This window comes from Vigna unguiculata, chromosome 7, assembly GCF_004118075.2.
Source record: "Vigna unguiculata cultivar IT97K-499-35 chromosome 7, ASM411807v1, whole genome shotgun sequence".
Taxonomy (NCBI): Eukaryota; Viridiplantae; Streptophyta; class Magnoliopsida; order Fabales; family Fabaceae; genus Vigna; species Vigna unguiculata.
In genome coordinates, this window is record NC_040285.1 from 14270011 (window position 1) to 14288962 (window position 18952).

At 33.6% G+C, this 18952-nt stretch overlaps 1 protein-coding gene, 2 long non-coding RNA genes and 1 pseudogene across 10 annotated transcripts; all 4 read right to left on the bottom strand.

Moving 5' to 3' along the window:
• Positions 1-1533: 1533 nt before the first annotated feature.
• Positions 1534-2527, bottom strand: LOC114191073. The gene is made up of 2 exons (XR_003605920.1): positions 2460-2527; positions 1534-1621 (listed from the first exon to the last, which is right to left on the bottom strand). It is a non-coding gene; the product is annotated as an uncharacterized LOC114191073 (long non-coding RNA).
• A 1912-nt stretch (positions 2528-4439) lies between these two features.
• On the bottom strand, positions 4440-9219 carry LOC114191062 (annotated as a pseudogene).
• Positions 9220-12084: 2865 nt separating this feature from the next.
• On the bottom strand, positions 12085-14995 carry LOC114191066 (anaphase-promoting complex subunit 11-like). Of its 8 annotated transcripts, none has more exons than XM_028080221.1 (5): positions 14793-14986; positions 14319-14367; positions 14134-14151; positions 13649-13767; positions 12085-12395 (listed from the first exon to the last, which is right to left on the bottom strand). In XM_028080221.1, exons 1-5 carry the CDS (start codon positions 14926-14928, stop codon positions 12280-12282), a joined length of 438 nt encoding a protein of 145 aa, XP_027936022.1. In that variant the 5' UTR covers positions 14929-14986; the 3' UTR covers positions 12085-12279. The 8 variants fall into 8 exon arrangements, with proteins under 8 accessions (XP_027936022.1, XP_027936023.1, XP_027936027.1 ...); XM_028080222.1 differs by having other exon boundaries at positions 14134-14136; positions 14793-14985; XM_028080226.1 differs by having other exon boundaries at positions 14138-14165; positions 14793-14944.
• Positions 14996-17348: 2353 nt separating this feature from the next.
• Positions 17349-18600, bottom strand: LOC114191071. The gene is made up of 2 exons (XR_003605918.1): positions 18294-18600; positions 17349-17436 (listed from the first exon to the last, which is right to left on the bottom strand). It is a non-coding gene; the product is annotated as an uncharacterized LOC114191071 (long non-coding RNA).
• Positions 18601-18952: the final 352 nt, after the last annotated feature.

Here is an 18952-nt window from a genome sequence, read left to right on the forward strand (position 1 = left end):
GAAGTAGGGATGTAGTAGACTCTTACGAGTCTACGAGTCGGGTCTACGAATCGAGTCTATGAAGCTCTCACGAGTTTAAGTAGATCTCGAGTTTGATACCTTGGCTGGCATTATTACTTCACCTGGGCGGACTGCGGAAGCCAATGTTCTAACCATCATACATTAAAACGGTGATTTAGATTTTAGTATTTTTCATGATTGGAGAATTTAGTCCATTGCTCTAGTGGACGAGTTTCATAAAGGAATGAAACTCACATGTATAAAAAATACAAGTATACGAGATATTTTAAATTATAGAACTCTCCTATCGTCTTGGTTTAATAATTAATATTGTCATTTGTCCTGGGAAACAAACAGGCAACCAAAAGTAGCAAATTTGATAGCATCTTTTCTTTTATGTGTATACATCATAGAAATTTTCAATCCCCAATTCACAGATTTCCCACTTGTCTAACTAACCATGTCCTTATCACCAACAATAAAGGAATAAATGCATACCTTCCAGGTAAGTAGAACCTGATGATGCTTGTAGAGCTATAGAACTCAGTTTAACCATTTTATTCAAACCAACTCTAAATTAGAAATTACCGCCACATGTTTTCTTCTAATGCTATCAAAAGAGAGTTCTAAGACTTCTAAAACTACAAATTATAAACCTTCGCTACTTTTTTAAATTGGAACCTGTAAATTGATACAACTTTATCAATTAAAGCGACTGGATCAGCTTACAACTTGCAAGTTATCAACCACCAGCTCTAGTAAGCTAAGAATAACATAAAAAAAAACGCTTACCAAGGCAATGGAGTGACACTATGTATCAGGAAAAAAACTTCATAGATTAATTAATTTATGGACTTAATATTTACCCCATATTTAAGCCGATTAGTTTTAGAGAGATTTATTTCATCTTTTTCTTCGAATTTATTTTCCTAAAAGTGTTTACAAGTTTATCCAATATGACAAGCAAATTGTGGAGAAGTGAGTGGGGATAGGTGAGAGAAATTTACTCTAAAACGTGAGTTGTGAACTTTTGCTGCAGAAGGAAAGCTTCGGATTGGAAGAGTTATCTGTGTGCGTCGTTATGGTTTCACAGATAAGACAAGAAGGCAGCAGAACGAAGCGGCAGAGGTGTGGCGGAGCGAAGAGGCGGAGGTGGCGGAGCAAATCGACGCGCGAGGAATTGGGCAGATACAAACACTGGAAATAAGATCATAGTGAAAATGTTATTTTTCAGTGCATTTTTATCCTAATTTTAATAAACATAATTAGAAATTACCATAATTTAAAATATTATATATATATATATATATTTGATTATTTATATATCACATAGACCTTAGTTCTTCAAAAATTAATGTTAATTTTAAATGTTTTATACTTTGTAACTATTATTTTCAGTCTTTCGATAGTTCATAAATAATTAGTTGAATGTTAAAATAGAAAACATTAATTAATATAATTAATGTAAAAATGTTTCAAATTAAATGATTAGATTTTTTAATATATAATTTAGATACATTATGTAGAACTTTATTTTCTAACTTGCGGCTTTTACTAACCCATGCTGAAATCTCAGAATCACCTTCAGGCTGTTTCTTTGTTCTTGATTCTTTCATCCTATCTAAAAATAAAATATTATCACAACATAAAAGTCTCATACTTTCAAGTTTTAAGCCTAGAAATGTAATATTAAGAACACAATCATCAAATATGACAATAGTTGACAGCAGGAATGATAGCATAAAAAAACCTAAATTTCTTTGTTTAAGTTATGTTCGGATGGAGGTAAGGAAAAGCAGGGAAATACGTACTAAAATCTTTGTATAGAGATCTTTAAGGGGGCAAATTGAGAGATACGTGTTCCTCTTTCTTTCACCTAAGGGAAGGATTACTTTTACTTAAGAGACATTTGCTTAAAAAATTAATGAAAATAATGTCCATATTTTTAAAAATAAATCAAATGTTCTGAAACAAATGCTAAACAATAAAGGGTGGACTCATTATTTAATTTAATTTTAACTACAACTCCTAAACAATAGAAGCAAGCAAGTGCTTTCTATGCTTATTGACAAGTTGCTTAATAGGTTGGAATATCACTTTATAGTTTCAGAACTCTAACGTGCTACCAATTGAAGTGAGAAACATTCTTCATGCTGCCAAATCCTAACACACACGTGACACAGAGCCCCAATTTGAAATGAAATTAAGCATGCTGGGTGGTTATAGAAAGTCAGCATTATACATTTCAGAATGTACCAAATCCAGTAAACATAAATCACAATGGCGAAACAGAAGGACAAAAAACAGGACAATCAAGGGAGCTTAGGACAAAATCAGGACAACCACAAACACAAACAATGACGAAACAAATCAGGGAAATTAATAGAACCCAAACAATCAGGATAACCACATAACAAAATCAGAAATTCACGGAAAATTTAAGGGATAAATAAACGAACCTGTTCGTGGTGGCGCGCCTCCTTGCTCTGCGTGAGAACCGCCGCTCTGGGAACCGCGCGCGCCTCCTCTTCTGATCTCAATCTCCTCGCGTAGCGTGGCGTGGTGCGTGGCGTCGCGTAGCGTGTTGTGGTGGCGTCAGTGGCTGGGAGGAAACGTTCAACCGGCAGCGACGCAGCGTCAAATGGCTGGGGAAGGAAACAACGGCAGCGTCGCGTGAGCTCGTGAGTGGTGCGCGGTGCGGTGGCCGTCAATGGCTGGGAGGAAAACAACGACAGCCGTGAGTGGTTGCAAGCCTGCGGCAGCGGCGGTGGCCGTCAATGGCTTGGTGAGCAGCGTGAATTAGTTGGTGAGTGGTGTGCTGAGTTCACTATATAGGTCTTTTAGGTTGATGAAAGTGAGGAAAGGAAGAGGAATGGATTTTCTTTGCTTTGGTCTCTCTCACTCTCTACAGCAGTACACTCAATTAGTATTGTAAGTTAACGTAATATCATTTTTTTTAATTACTTGGATGACAGTGACTTTGGTACAGGTGTGTCAATTTAGAATATGCTTTTAAAAAATGTTAATTGCAATTGCATCCTAATTTTTAAAAGTGCTTCAATTAGGTCCTTTTCAGACAGTCAACTTGTCACGTGTCAGTCTGTTGTTTTTTTTTTTGAATTTTTTGAAAAAAAAACGCCACGTGTCATATCCATGCGTGTGACACGTGACATTGTCAGTGCTACATGGCATTGCAATGCCACGTGTAAGTATCACCATCAGATGTCATTGTGTTGATTTCGATTTAGTTCCTATATATGTCTTTTTGTTTCAATTTGGTACCCACTTATATATATCTCATTCAATTTTGTCCCAATTTTTGTAATAAGTAAAATATTTTTGTAATTCATTTTTTTAAATTAAAATTAATTAAGTATAAATATTATTTGTATAAATGTTTTACTAATATTAAAAATGACTTTTTAACATATTACTTTATTAATTATTTTTTTATTAAGTACTCATGTTTTGTTAATTATTATTTTTTTAACCCAAAATAGAACAATATTATCTCTTACTAATTTTAATCCAAAATTTCTATTTATCTGAATGTTATATTAATTTTTTTTATTAAAAATGACTTAGTAAAATGACTTTTACCACTAAATTTTAATATAAATAACAATACTTAATTTTGTAAAATTTGTATACTTAATTACTTTTAATTTTATAAAAATGGATTTTAATTATTAAAAATAATTAGGTCAAGATTGAATCAGATATACATAAGTGGCAATTGAAACAAAAGACATATATGGGGACTAAATCGAAATCAACACATGACATCTAATAATGACACTGACACGTGGCATTGCATGCCACGTGTCACACACACATACCTAACATATGGCATTTTTATTTTTATTTTCAAAAAATTAAACAAAATAAAAAAAATAAAAAAATCACAATCTGACACGTGACACCACTTTTCAAAAGTTGGGATACAATTGACACTTTTTTAAAAACGGTACCAGATTAACACACTTGTACCAAAGTGGATACCATCCGAGTAATTAAACCATCATTTTTTTAACAAAATTTCAACAAAAGACAACTTTAAAATGATTTTTTCTATAATTTTAATAAATTTAACTAATTAATTACATATTTTATTTTATTTTTTATTTTTTATTATGTAATAATTAATCTCAAAAAATTATATATTTTAATTTTATTTAAAGGTTAATTTTCTTTTAATTCTAAGTTTTTACTTTAGTTTATTTTTTTTGTTTTACTAATTTTTTATTTTTAATGGTTATTTTCTTTAAATTTATATATTTTTCAATTTTCTCTCTCGTAATATATATTTTAAAAATAAAATAAAATATTAATATATTTTGAAATAATCAACTCCGTATGAAGTCAAGGTTACAACTTGTCCTGTGTTTGCTAAGGTAAGACCTAAAAGCAATAAAGTTCCAGTCCAAAGAGAATCCACCATCCAAAATTTTAGTTAATACATTAAAAATAAACTCTTATATGTACAGAAGGAACACGAATTCTAGAATGGAGAAAAATTCAACTAGTTGTAAGAAAATCCAACTAGCTCCTTAAATTTCTACTAACATACATCTTTCAAGAAAATCAAGTTTTACTAACGAAATTAACACTATAAATTCAGCTGCAAATCATCAACAGTCAGCAACAGAATAGATGAACAACACTGTGGGTCCAACTTCTACGCTCACAAGGAATTACGATTTAGGCTTTTTTGGGTTATCCGAGCCAGATGTCTCAGCTTTCCTCTTAATTCCCAGAAAATGTTCTACCTGAAGCAATTAAAAAATATGTATAAACATCTGAAAAATATAACATAAAAGCTTAAACACGCCCTGAATTATATACCTTACGATCACCAAGCATAGGTGTCAAGCCGCCAGGAAGATCTTTCTCAACAGTTGCAAAACCACTTTTTGGGTCACTAGTTTGTCTGCCAATAAAAAACCAAACAGTCACATACATTATTGGTATACTAACTAAGCAAAACAAGGAAATAATAAAAATAGGTTCCGTTATGCAACTCCTAAAACAATACACTGTTTCAACTTCCTTTTTGCAACAATAACTTTAACACTAAATCACAAAACCAAACATGCTCCAAGTTTCTCAATTCATTTCATGCAAACAGATCTTTAAATTAAAACTTGAGGAATTATAAGTTTGCATAAAATTGAAAGCATACCCTGGTTTAACATGACCACTAAGAACAAGATAGGGGGTCTGCAAACGTGCTTGAGCTTCCCGCATTCTCTCCACAGACAGTGATGGTGTATCAGAACTCTTCATTTGCTTCATCTTCAATTCTTCTTGATATTGCTTCATACGCTTCTCTTGCTTCATTTTTCCAGGTCCTTTACCGTGGAACTTATGAGAAATCATTCGAAAGGCTTCCTTGGGAGTTAAAATTCTCCCAAATTCATCAGTCCTTTCAATGCGAATCTCCCTTTTTTTCTGAGTTTCCTTCTCGTCATCATCTACAATTCCAACCAATTTACTTTTCTTCTTGTCCATGTTTCTGCCACCCCATTCAATGCTTTCCTTAAGTGTTCCTCGATCTTTAAGAAGTTTCAAAGCACCTGACAATCCTTTCCCTACAGCAACTTCATGGATAGTTTCATCAGGAACGATTTCCTCTTTGTCTTCCTTATTGGGTTGTTCATCTTCATTAGTTTCTTGAACTTCAGTCCATCCACCACCCTCATTAGTCTTTTCTTCATCAGGAACAATAGCCTCTTCATCATCATGCATGAAAACATCTTCACTTTCTGGTTTACGTGCTTCTGAAAAGTACAAAGTAGCATGCCTAAGTTTAATTTAATCAACTATCAGCTTCCCCATTATATAACACTTCCAACATGCTTACAAAACATTTATATGTCAGAATACCTACTGTACTGAGCATAAAAAGAAAGATCAGATCACAAACATTCAAATTATTATTGTGTCATTGGCAAAGATGTCAACAACAAGAGCACAATGAAATAACTATTATATAGAGGATTTCCAAAACAATCAACAGAGTTCCAGCAATCCAAATGGATGAAAAGAAAACTGATCCACTTTTAAATTTAATCAGGACAGTCATACTCATGAAGTACTATGAAATTCATTGTATTAGAAACCACAAATAAATCAGAATTACCTTCATCAATGTGGAGACCCCAGACAAATTCTTCCATCTCTGTGAAGACCACCTTGTTTTCTCGTGACTCTCCAGCCGTGGGGTTTTGACCATCAGTCTCATTATTATGATTTGAGGTAGCAAGCAACGCAATAGCTTGAGGACCAGATACCCCTTCTTTCTCATGCTTTTTAAGAGCTAATCTTCTTGCTTCTCTAAGGATTTACGAAGATCCTCATCATCATCAACAAAAGCTGGAGTTTCATCTTCATCTGTTTTAACATTCAGAGTTTGTTCCTGACGCAACAATTTGGAGGCTTCCTCTGCTTTAGCATAAGCAGACTGGTAAGCATTACTTCTCATCTTAGCCTCCAATCTTTCTTGCTCTTCTTTGATAGCTTGCCTCCTCACATTCTTCCGAGAACCAAGGTCACCAACACCCAATCCTGAAGAGACAGCTTCAGCTTCAAGGGCATTAATGTCTAGCTTATCTTTCTTCCGCAAGGACTTTTTCTTCTTGGGCTTCTTAAATTGTAGCATTTCTTCGTGAGTATAGTAATCTGATGATACCTTTCCAGATGAAGTAAGATCTTCAAAGGTATTTGTGGAAACACCTGTTAACCTTCTTCGCAACTGGAAGGTAGAAAAAGATACCCCAGAAAAAATGAAAAAAGAAAAACAGATAAACAGAATGACCATTGCAATAGGAAAAGAAGAATAGAATGGCTATCACAATATTCATAAAAGAAAAGCATAACTAACATCTTCAAGTTTCTTCTCAGCTTCACCTGAGAACCGTCCCTTTTCATCCAAAGTTACTCCCTGAACAAAAAAAATCTAATGAGTACATGCATTCACAAATCTAGTTGCTCATCATCCTTTTTGGGAATGTAACAAGAGTAGCAGACCTCTTCTGCAGCTGGATCATCATACTGTGGCAACATTTTCTTCTCCAAGGAGGGATCACCATTGAACCTGAAATCGAGAGAACAACCTTCATAAAACTCTTTCCTTTTCAATACTTCATTTTAATCTATACATACATTATAGCACATCGACAACAACTAGAATGTCTTACTTATCATCATATACACCAGTTTTATTTTTTGAAGCTTTATATGCCTCGTCTCGTCTTTTCTGTTCTCCAATTTCAATGTTTTCCAGCATGTCAACCTCTGCCATGAGAGACAAAACTCTAATGATGTATCATCACTCACAGACTTCGAACTTACAGAATAAGTAGCAAGTTGTTGTACCTTCGTTAACATCACCATCAGCAAGAATGGGCTGATCTTTGATAGTCAGAACTACTGTACCACCTTCCATAACTTTATCAAGGCCATGGAGAACTTTCAGCCCGGCCAGGTTTTCTGTCAGATATTCAATATGCAGGTATATTTTATCAACCAAATTATCAACAATCAAATAAACATTCATAACCCTCTTACAGATAACTTAAATGCCCTAAGCTGCTGGGCTGTATCCTCATCATCACTTCCCTAGGCATTCAGAAACAGAGAAATTTACCTGTGTGTTGGGCTGTATCCTCATCGTCACTTCCCTCTACTGCAATTTTGTCCTGCGAAAGTTTTAGCATGTTGTAATGATTACATATTTGAAACTGGGAGAAACAGTATCTTAAAGATCATAAAATATAGGTACAACATAAATGGGGGAAAAACCTGCTCCTCAAAATCTTTGAGAGCTGCAATGCTCTTTTCTTTTCTAACTTGCGGCTTTTACTAACCCATGCTGAAATCTCAGTAACACCTTCAGGCTGTTTCTTTGTTCTTGATTCTTTCATCCTATCTAAAATAAAAAATATTATCACAACATAAAAGTCTCATACTTTCAAGTTTTAAGCCTAGAATGTAGTATTAAGAACACAATCATCAAAATATGACAATAAGTTGACAGCAGAAATGATAGCATAAAAAAAACCCAAATTTCCTTGTTTAAGTTATGTTCAGATGGAGGTAAGGAAAAGCAGGGAAATACGTAACTAAAATCTTCGTATAGAAGATCTTTAAGGGGGCAAATTGAGAGATATGTGTTCCTCTTCCTTTCACCCAAGGGAAAGGATTACTTTTACTTAAGAGACATTTGCATAAAAAATTAATTAAATAATGTCCATATTTTTTTAAAATAAATCAAATGTTCTGAAACAAATGCTAAACAATACAATGGTGGGACTTCATTATTTAATTTAATTTTAACTACAACTCCTAAACAATAGAAGCAAGCAAGTGCTTTCTATGCTTATTGACAAGTTGCTTAATAGGTTGGAATATCCCTTTATAGTTTTCAGAAAGTCTAACGTGCTACCAATTGAAGTGAGAAACATTCTTCATGCTGCCAAATCCTAACACACACAGTGACACAAAGCCCCAATTTGAATTGAAATTAAGCATGCTGTGTAGTTGTACAAAGTCAGAATTATACAATTTCAGAATGTACCAAAGCCAATAAACATAAATCACAACGGCGAAACAAGAAGGACAAAACAGGACAAATCAAGGGAGCTTAGGGCAAAATCAGGACAACCACAAAACACAAAACAATGGCGAAACAAAATCATGGAAATCAGTAGAACCAAAACAATCAGGATAACCACAAAACAAATCAGGAAATCACGGAAAAATTAAGGGATAAATAAACGAACCTGGTCGTGGTGGCGCGCCTCCTTGCTCTGCGTGGGAACCGCCGCTCTGGGAACCGTCACGCCGCGCCTTCTCTCCTTATCTAAATCTCCCTCGCGTCGCGTAGCGTGGTGCGTGGCCTGTGACTCTGAGTGCGTTGTGTGGTTTGTCTTTGCTTTTAATCACAGAGTCTCACCCACCTAGTACACCAGAGCAGCAGACATAGGTCTGTTAGAGGCGATTCCAGGGATGCGCCGCGACGACGACTCCAATGGCTATCGTGATGACAAAAAGCGGCGCTGGAGATTTTCCAACGATGATCACGAACTGGCGGCGAGTGCGATTCTGCTCCGTTTCAACGAGAACGCGAGCCCTCTCGTTGGTAGCGTCTGCTCTCCTTCGTAGTGTGTGTTCGTTCCAGTGTATGGATTGTTATTAGGATACTTCTTCCTCTACCTCCGATGATTTATTCAGCATTCTCAAAACTTTTCAAAATTTTTAAAATAATATTTTGATATTTATTCCACTAACTAATCTTGAGATAAAAGATACTAAATTTCGAAATCCAATTAAAATAATTATCTAACCGGGAATTCAAACTAAAAAGATTGTCGAATTTTGAAATCTACCTATAATGTTACCAGATTTCAATGTATATATATATATATATATATATATATATATATATATATATATATATATATATATATATATATATATATATATATATATATATTCTTTTATACTAATTTTTTTATTTAAAGTTTAATTATATTTATTTATAATACATTATTTAAAAATAAAATTAATAATAAAAATATGTATGTATATATTAATATTTTATTTTATTTTTAAAATATATATTAAGAGAAAAAGAATTGAAAAATATATAAATTTAAAGAAAATATCCATTAAAAATGAAAAAATTAGTAAAACAAAAAAAAATAAACTAAAGAAAAAAACTTAGAATTAAAAAAAACCTTTAAATAAAATAAAATAATTAAAATATATAATTTTTTAAAGATTAATTATTACATAATAAAAAATAAAATAAAGATATAAATATATATATATATATATATATATATATATAATTAATTAGTTAAATTAATTAAAATTATGGAAAAAAATCATTTTAAACTTATTTTTTGTTGAAACTTTTGTTAAAAAAATATGATATTAACTTAAGTTAAAGTTAGTAAGATAGTGTGCTGCTGTTGCAGAGAGAGACCAAAGGAAAGAAAATCCGCTCCTCCTCCTTTCCTCACTTTCATATCAACCTAAAAAACCTATATAGTGAACTCAGCACACCACTCACCAACCAATTCACGCCGCTGCAAGCCACTCACGGCTGTCGTTGTTTTCCTCCCAGCCATTGACGGCCACCGCACCGCACCACCACTCACGACCTCACGCGACGCTGCCGTTGTTTCCTTTCCCCCCACCCATTTGACGCTGCGTCACTGCCGTTGAACGTTTCCTCCCAGCCATCGACGCCACCGCAACACGCCACGCTACGCCACGCACCAGGACGCGACGCGAGGGAGATTGAGATAAGGAGAGGAGGCGTGGCGCGACGGTTCCCAGAGCGGCGGTTCCCACGCAGAGCAAGAGGTGTGCCACCACGAAAGGGTAAGAGACATTATATGGATGGGAAGCAAAGGGTAAGAAGATAGCCTGACAAAGTGAAAAACTATGTGTAAACATAAGGAGCAAGGAATAACAAAACATGGAGAATGCTAAATGTGTGGTGAGTGAATTGAAGCAATGAGTCACGTCTTCTTTAGTTGTCAAGTTCCAAATTCAGTGTGGAACATAGGTAATATGTGGTTAGGGATAAGCTTAGTATAGCACAATCAAGTTGCATTTCATTTTAAACATTTTAGTACCTTGGAGCTTAGTGTCAAAGGAAATATGATCTAAAAGTGCATGGGGTAGCAATTATTTGGGATATTTGGAACATGAAAAATAAAATTGTGTTCAAAAGTGTTATAGTAAATGCTAAAGAAATATTTAGCTTGACGTAGGTAAGATAAAAACTCAAAAGGACAAACTTCTCATATTCGGAATGGTATATTAGTAGTTCAGTTGGGAAAAGGGGTGTAATTATGTTCTTTATTTAGTTTAGGAAAATTATACTTTCACAAATTTTGGAATGACAAATTTTGATGAATAACCATTTTTGATAAAAAAAAAATCTAAAAGAAGTAGACTAAGGTTGGTAAGAGATATGTATTGGACGATGCTGTGTAGAATGTTGAAACTGAAGAAGTGTTTAATCCTTAGGTTTACAAGGACTTATTGGTTCTTTGTACTAAGACAATTGTATCATAGTTTGAAACAATAAGTGGTAGGATAGAAACCCAAAGGGCAAACTTTTCTTTGTTTTATGAGTAAGACTCTAGCAATGCAGCAAAATATAGATGGTTCAATCATAGTAACATGCTTCCTAATTCATTTTTTTTTTTGACAAAAATAAAGAATAAAAAAACACACCACAATGAAATTTTTATAGCCTATAAAAGAGGCAAGTTGGTAATAAGTAACTATTACTTTCAGTACAAGCATTTATTTAAAGTTTTTCTTCTTTTTTCATTTCTGCTTAAGCTTTATATATCACATCAACCAAGAGAAATGATAAACACACCATAACTTGATTTTTTTTTATCTAATTACTCTATTTATTCATCCCAACCTGACACAAATTTAAACTTTTCTCTTTTTAGGGAGGCACTTTCATGCTTCAAAATGTCTTAAGACTTCATTCTGAAACATGCTACATTCAAATCACAATCTACATCTACACACGTAATAAAATGTTACTAATGTCTTAACGTGACTTTTATAACAATTCTGAAGTTAGATGTTACCTCACGTAAACCAGTTTCTAATTAGATTTTTTTGTTTCCAGGCCATGACTGAGGAGCCTGTTGAATCTTCAAACGCGAACCAAACCAATTTAGGAAACAACAAAGTATTAGTGTGAATAATAAAAATATTGTGTACATATTTGAAATTTTGTTAGGAACTGTAATTATTTCAAAAATTACAATCATTCAGACAATATAAAAGGAAAATATTGTATCAGATTTTATACCAAATTAAGAGATCCCCTCTATTTGGAGACCAATAAAAGAAATACCAAATCTTCTACAAATACAAATAAGTAACATGAGGATTCCAATAATGTAAAGATATCAGGATATAAACTTTAAGGATGAATAATCCCAAATCATTGAAGGACCCTATCTATATTGGGTAAAAAAGGTCCAATTCATAGATTAATTATAAGAGAAAAATCAGGCATGACATGAGACTCCTTAATTTTGGCATAATCATGATAAAAAGGAATAACTAAATATAAATAAGAACCCTTCAACCCATGAAGAGGCACAATACAACACTAATCACAACCCAGTACATTTATATGCATGGTAAAATTGAAGTATATTCAAATTAACAAGATCACATCTACAATGTTCAGTAGTCAGTCACCCTTAAGGGAAAAAGCCAATGTTCTTATCCTTTAAACTGCCATTCACGACGGCACATGGGGCAATGCGCTTGTGATGTTTGAGAATTAACCCATTTCAGGATACAGTGCAAATGAAACGCATGATTGCATACACCCCAAACTGCAAGAAGACAAGAGAACAAGCATTACTCATTTCCGTTATAAAGACTTACATAGCACTACAATTTGATAAGCAAATCCTGATACCAAGAAAAAGATATCATCCATACATTAAACAAACAGTTTTTCAAGGAGAGTTAAGCACGAATTTATAGCCCAAAATAAAATATTTTTATCTTACTGATGTCTTAAAAGCTTCTCGATCATGCGAAACTGCTTCGGCATAAACCAAAAAGTAACAGTAACATACTCACACTACAGTTGAGTGAATTTGTGTTGGAAAGAATGTAACATACATTGCTAGAGTATATAAATTTTGCATAAATGTCAAAGTCATCCACATGAGCAACAATTCCTTTGCAGGAGTTCAACACATTCAAACAAGAGAAGTTTGCATTTTAAATACATTTTCATTATAAATTAGAACTACAAACGATGTAATTTTAGAGATAATTAGAAAATTAACAAAATTTGGACAGAGTGATTCAGTGTACTATGTGTGGAGAGAAAACGAAACCAAATAAAAGGACCCTTTTTCCATAATCCTACAAACTTATATGCAAAGCTTGGAAGCTTCATTGATTCATTTACACAATGTTGATGATTAGTTAAACAAGGCCCAAGAAGTGATATTACAACTAAAAATTTTCTGAGACTTCCTTCAGCCCTCACAATATGACCACTGCCTACACAAATAATAACAGAACACATACGTTAGGATTTAAGCACAAGAAGATATCCCACCCAAAAGAATAGTCCATCATGTAAGAGAGCTCACAGCTTATCCTACTCACTGTGACACTCTTAACTTTGTTAACCCGTTTAATGTCTGATGTCCATAACCGTCTCACACACAATTGACACTGAGCAGATGGCATCTCTTTTTTCTTTCAAGACAACTTTACTCATTTATTAGTATTGGCTTTGCAGCTTAATCTAGCTTATAATTAGCCTTTTCCCTGTAACATAACTCTCAATAAAAGCAACAATTGTTGGGACTCAAATACAAGAGGATATTCCAACCTAAGAATTAGTCCATTAAGTAGGAGAGTCTTAAGGCTTATATTCTACTCGGTGTGAGACTCTTAACAAATAAAATCACAAACAGTTACACAATGTGTAGTTGAGTTTAAGACTATATCACTTACACAGTTACCCAAAGCACAATGATTAATCGAGAAATTTAACTAGGACAAGTTGGTCCAAATATAATAACAACACAATCTACCACATAAAAAAATATATATAGCTTACTCAGAGGACAGTCATCCCCTGGAAGTTTACAGTCTGGACAACATCCATCAAAGGCCATTCTACAGATCCCACACGTTTCATCTTGAGCATCCCAAGTCCACGAAACAATACCGTGCCATCTAGATTTAACGAGAGAACAAAAAATTAGGAAGAGCTAAATATTTATTTACAAATGACTAGAAAAAAGATAAAGGAGACTGACAATTCAGAACAAAAATAGGGTTAAATTAAATTTCCAGTGTTTAATAGAAATTTGAAGCAAGTGAAAAGGCAATGGAACTCAATTTCACACGTACACCGCAACTTTTGTTCTCCTTAAAATTATTTTCAATCCCTCCTTACTTTTCATCTTCTCTAACCTTAACTAATCAAACATGGTAATATACACATACTAGAAAGCATCAGCCATGAATTATTTGACAGATAAACTAAGTAAAACAAATCCATAGTTGCATGTAAGTTATGTTGAAGATAGAAAACAGAACTTACTCTTTTCGGAAAATCAGGAGTACCCAATCAGAGACCTTAGTCAAGAAAAACACCATTTTTTTTATTTAATTTATTTTCTGCAATGAAAATATGAAAAGTATATTGTTCCAAAACAAAGATACAAACATCAATCAAATAATAAAAGGAGAAACGACGTAAAACGGAATTTTGAAAAGGATACGCAAGATCTTCACTTTCATCTCCGATCCCGTGCCTAGCAACAATAACACCTAATAGAAAATGAGGATTGAGTTAGTTAAATGTCAACTAGAGATGGAGAAGATTTGAAATTGGTAAAGAGCTGCATTCAAGATTATCGAACTCGCGGGTTGACTCGTAAACCCGTACGAGTCTGCGAGTCATGACACTGTTGACGAGTTAACTCGCATATAAACTCGTTATTTGTCAAACTCGGAGTAAACTCGGAGTTAACTCGCTGACTCGTACCAGACTCGTGAGTTTGAGAACGAGTTACCGAGTTCAAAAAACGGGATGAAATGACAGAAAAATATGTTGTTGGCATTCAGATTTTAAGCCCAAATTAAAACCCCAACGACTCAAATCGAAAATCCAATTGTAAGCAGAGATCGAGACCCAAATCCCAAACGGAAAACCCTAATCGAACGTTGACCTATTTGAGTTTGATCTTCATTACCTTCGACGCCGTAGCTCCGCTCGTCCACGTCGCAGTTCCGATCACTTCGCGTCGCAGCTCCGTCGGGTCTCTGGTTCAGCGGCGTCACTGCTCCCTTTTCTTTTCCCTCTTTCGTTGTTCCCTCATGCGTACGCATTCCCTTCTTCTCTTTCTCCTTTTACTAAACATTATATCTTGCTTTTATTTTTCCATTTCAATTTTTTTATTTTTCTGACTTTCATTTTTTTATAAAATACATATTTTATTTTATATATGTATATTGTGCGATATATTTTTTATATATAAATGATAATATGTTAATACGTGATAATAATATAATATTATTAAGTTAATATATAAAATAAATTTATATTTACTAAAAATGAAGTGAATAAATAGAGAAGAGAAATCCTAGATAAACAAAAAGAAAAAAAGATAAGCAATTTTATAAAAAATAAGTAAAAATAATTATTAATTTTAAAAAATTTAATAAATAATTATATTGGAAAGGGTAAAATCAGTATTATAAAATGTGAATATAAAAGAGGAAATGTTTTTTTATATACTGTTATATATATATATATATATATATATATATATATATATATATATTATGTAGTTTTGTTTTTTTATTTTATTTATTGTATTTCTGGTTTTTTAGAAAAGTAAATAATTTTATTTTAGTCATTGAAACTGGTTTACAATGTCTGCAGTGGGATTGGGACTGGGACGACTTCAAATTCTTGTGATCCCAATGTTAATGCATCTTCACTTGCTAGACCTTCTTGACCTATAAGTAAAAAGGCTATTGGAGTCAAAAAGTTGAAGTTATTTATGTTTTGTGTTTTGTATTAATTAATATGTTTGTTGTAATTTGAACTTATATAACAATCATGTGTGTTGAACTAAGTTATTTTACAATTATTGAACTACTGATTACTATTTACATTAATGTGTGGTGATTAAATTCTAAATTGATATGATATTATATACAATTTTTCATACGAAGTAGGGATGTAGTAGACTCTTACGAGTCTACGAGTCGGGTCTACGAATCGAGTCTATGAAGCTCTCACGAGTTTAAGTAGACTCTCGAGTTTGATAACCTTGGCTGCATTATTACTTCACCTGGGCGGACTGCGGAAGCCAATTGTTCTTAACCATCATACATTAAAAACGGTGATTTAGATTTTAGTATTTTTCATGATTGGAGAATTTAGTCCATTGCTCTAGTGGACGAAGTTTCATAAAAGGAATGAAACTCACATGTATAAAAAAATACAAGTATACGAGATATTTTTAAATTATAGAACTCTCCTATCGTCTTGGTTTAATAATTAATATTGTCATTTGTCCTTGGGAAACAGAACAGGCAAACCAAAAGTAGCAAATTTGATAGCATCTTTTCTTTTATGTGTATACATCATAGAAATTTTTCAATCCCCAATTCACAGATTTCCCACATTGTCTAACTAACCATGTCACTTATCACCAACAATAAAAGGAATAAATGCATACCTTCCAGGTAAGTAGAACCTGATGATGCTTGTAGAGCTATAGAACTCAGTTTAACCATTTTATTCAACCAAACTTCTAAATTAGAAATTACCGCCACATGTTTTCTTCTAATGCTATCAAAAGAGAGTTCTAAGACTTCTAAAACTACAAATTATAAACCTTCGCTACTTTTTTAAATTGGAACCTGTAAATTGATACAACTTTTATCAATTAAAGCGACTGGATCAGCTTACAACTTGCAAGTTATCAACCACCAGCTCTAGTAAGCTAAGAATAACATAAAAAAAAACGCTTACCAAGGCAATGGAGTGACACTATGTATCAGGAAAAAAAACTTCATAGATTAATTAATTTATGGACTTAATATTTACCCCATATTTAAGCCGACATTAGTTTTTAGAGAGATTTATTTCATCTTTTTCTTCGAATTTATTTTCCTAAAAGTGTTTACAAGTTTATCCAAATATGACAAGCAAATTTGTGGAGAAGTGAGTGGGGATAGGTGAGAGAAAATTTACTCTAAAACGTGAGTTGTGAACTATTTGCTGCAGAAGGAAAGCTTCGGATTGGAAGAGTTATTCTGTGTGCGTCGTTATGGTTTCACAGATAAGACAAGAAGGCAGCAGAACGAAGCGGCAGAGGTGTGGCGGAGCGAAGAGGCGGAGGTGGCGGAGCAAATCGACGCGGCGAGGAATTGGGCAAGAATACAAACACTGAAAATAAGAGTCATAGTGAAAATGTTATTTTTCAGTGCATTTTTATCCTAATTTTAATAAACATAAATTAGAAATTAAACCATAATTTAAAATATATATATATATATATATATATTTGATTAATTTATATATCACATAGACCTTTAAGTTCTTCAAAAATTAATGTTAATTTTAAATGTTTTATACTTTGTAACTATTATTTTCAGTCTTTCGATAGTTCATAAATAATTAGTTGAATGTTAAAATAGAAAACATTAATTAATATAATTAATGTAAAAAATGTTTCAAATTAAAATGATTAGATTTTTTAATATATAATTTAGATACATTATGTAGAACTTTATTTTCTAACTTGCGGCTTTTACTAACCCATGCTGAAATCTCAGAATCACCTTCAGGCTGTTTCTTTGTTCTTGATTCTTTCATCCTATCTAAAAATAAAAATATTATCACAACATAAAAGTCTCATACTTTCAAGTTTTAAGCCTAGAAATGTAATATTAAGAACACAATCATCAAAATATGACAATAAGTTGACAGCAGGAATGATAGCATAAAAAAACCTAAATTTCTTTGTTTAAGTTATGTTCGGATGGAGGTAAGGAAAAGCAGGGAAATACGTACTAAAATCTTTGTATAGAAGATCTTTAAGGGGGCAAATTGAGAGATACGTGTTCCTCTTTCTTTCACCTAAGGGAAAGGATTACTTTTACTTAAGAGACATTTGCTTAAAAAATTAATGAAAATAATGTCCATATTTTTAAAAAATAAATCAAATGTTCTGAAACAAATGCTAAACAATAAAGGGTGGGACTTCATTATTTAATTTAATTTTAACTACAACTCCTAAACAATAGAAGCAAGCAAGTGCTTTCTATGCTTATTGACAAGTTGCTTAATAGGTTGGAATATCACTTTATAGTTTTCAGAAACTCTAACGTGCTACCAATTGAAGTGAGAAACATTCTTCATGCTGCCAAATCCTAACACACACAGTGACACAGAGCCCCAATTTGAAATGAAATTAAGCATGCTGGGTGGTTATAGAAAGTCAGCATTATACAATTTCAGAATGTACCAAATCCAGTAAACATAAATCACAATGGCGAAACAAGAAGGACAAAAAACAGGACAAATCAAGGGAGCTTAGGACAAAATCAGGACAACCACAAAACACAAAACAATGACGAAACAAAATCAGGGAAATTAATAGAACCCAAAACAATCAGGATAACCACATAACAAAATCAGAAATTCACGGAAAAATTTAAGGGATAAATAAACGAACCTGTTCGTGGTGGCGCGCCTCCTTGCTCTGCGTGAGAACCGCCGCTCTGGGAACCGCGCGCGCCTCCTCTTCTGATCTCAATCTCCCTCGCGTAGCGTGGCGTGGTGCGTGGCGTCGCGTAGCGTGTTGTGGTGGCGTCAGTGGCTGGGAGGAAACGTTCAACGGCAGCGACGCAGCGTCAAATGGCTGGGGGAAAGGAAACAACGGCAGCGTCGCGTGAGCTCGTGAGTGGTGGCGCGGTGCGGTGGCCGTCAATGGCTGGGAGGAAAACAACGACAGCCGTGAGTGGTTGCAAGCCTGCGGCAGCGGCGGTGGCCGTCAATGGCTTGGTGAGCAGCGTGAATTAGTTGGTGAGTGGTGTGCTGAGTTCACTATATAGGTCTTTTAGGTTGATGAAAGTGAGGAAAGGAAGAGGAATGGATTTTCTTTGCTTTGGTCTCTCTCACTCTCTACAGCAGTACACTCAATTAGTATTGTAAGTTAACGTAATATCATTTTTTTTAATTACTTGGATGACAGTGACTTTGGTACAGGTGTGTCAATTTAGAATATGCTTTTAAAAAAATGTTAATTGCAATTGCATCCTAATTTTTTAAAAAGTGCTTCAATTAGGTCCTTTTCAGACAGTCAACTTGTCACGTGTCAGTCTGTTGTTTTTT

Coding starts and splice junctions, on each gene's coding strand:
- LOC114191066 (XM_028080218.1), bottom strand. CDS start 14,928: ATGCGTACGCATGAGGGAACAACGAAAGAGGGAAAAGAAAAGGGAGCA. Junction 14,368..14,792: donor GCGGAGCTACGGCGTCGAAG/GTAATGAAGATC, acceptor ATTTTCTATTAG/GTGTTATTGTTGCTAGGCAC. Junction 13,081..13,648: donor AGGGGATGACTGTCCTCTGA/GTAAGCTATATA, acceptor TTATTTGTGTAG/GCAGTGGTCATATTGTGAGG.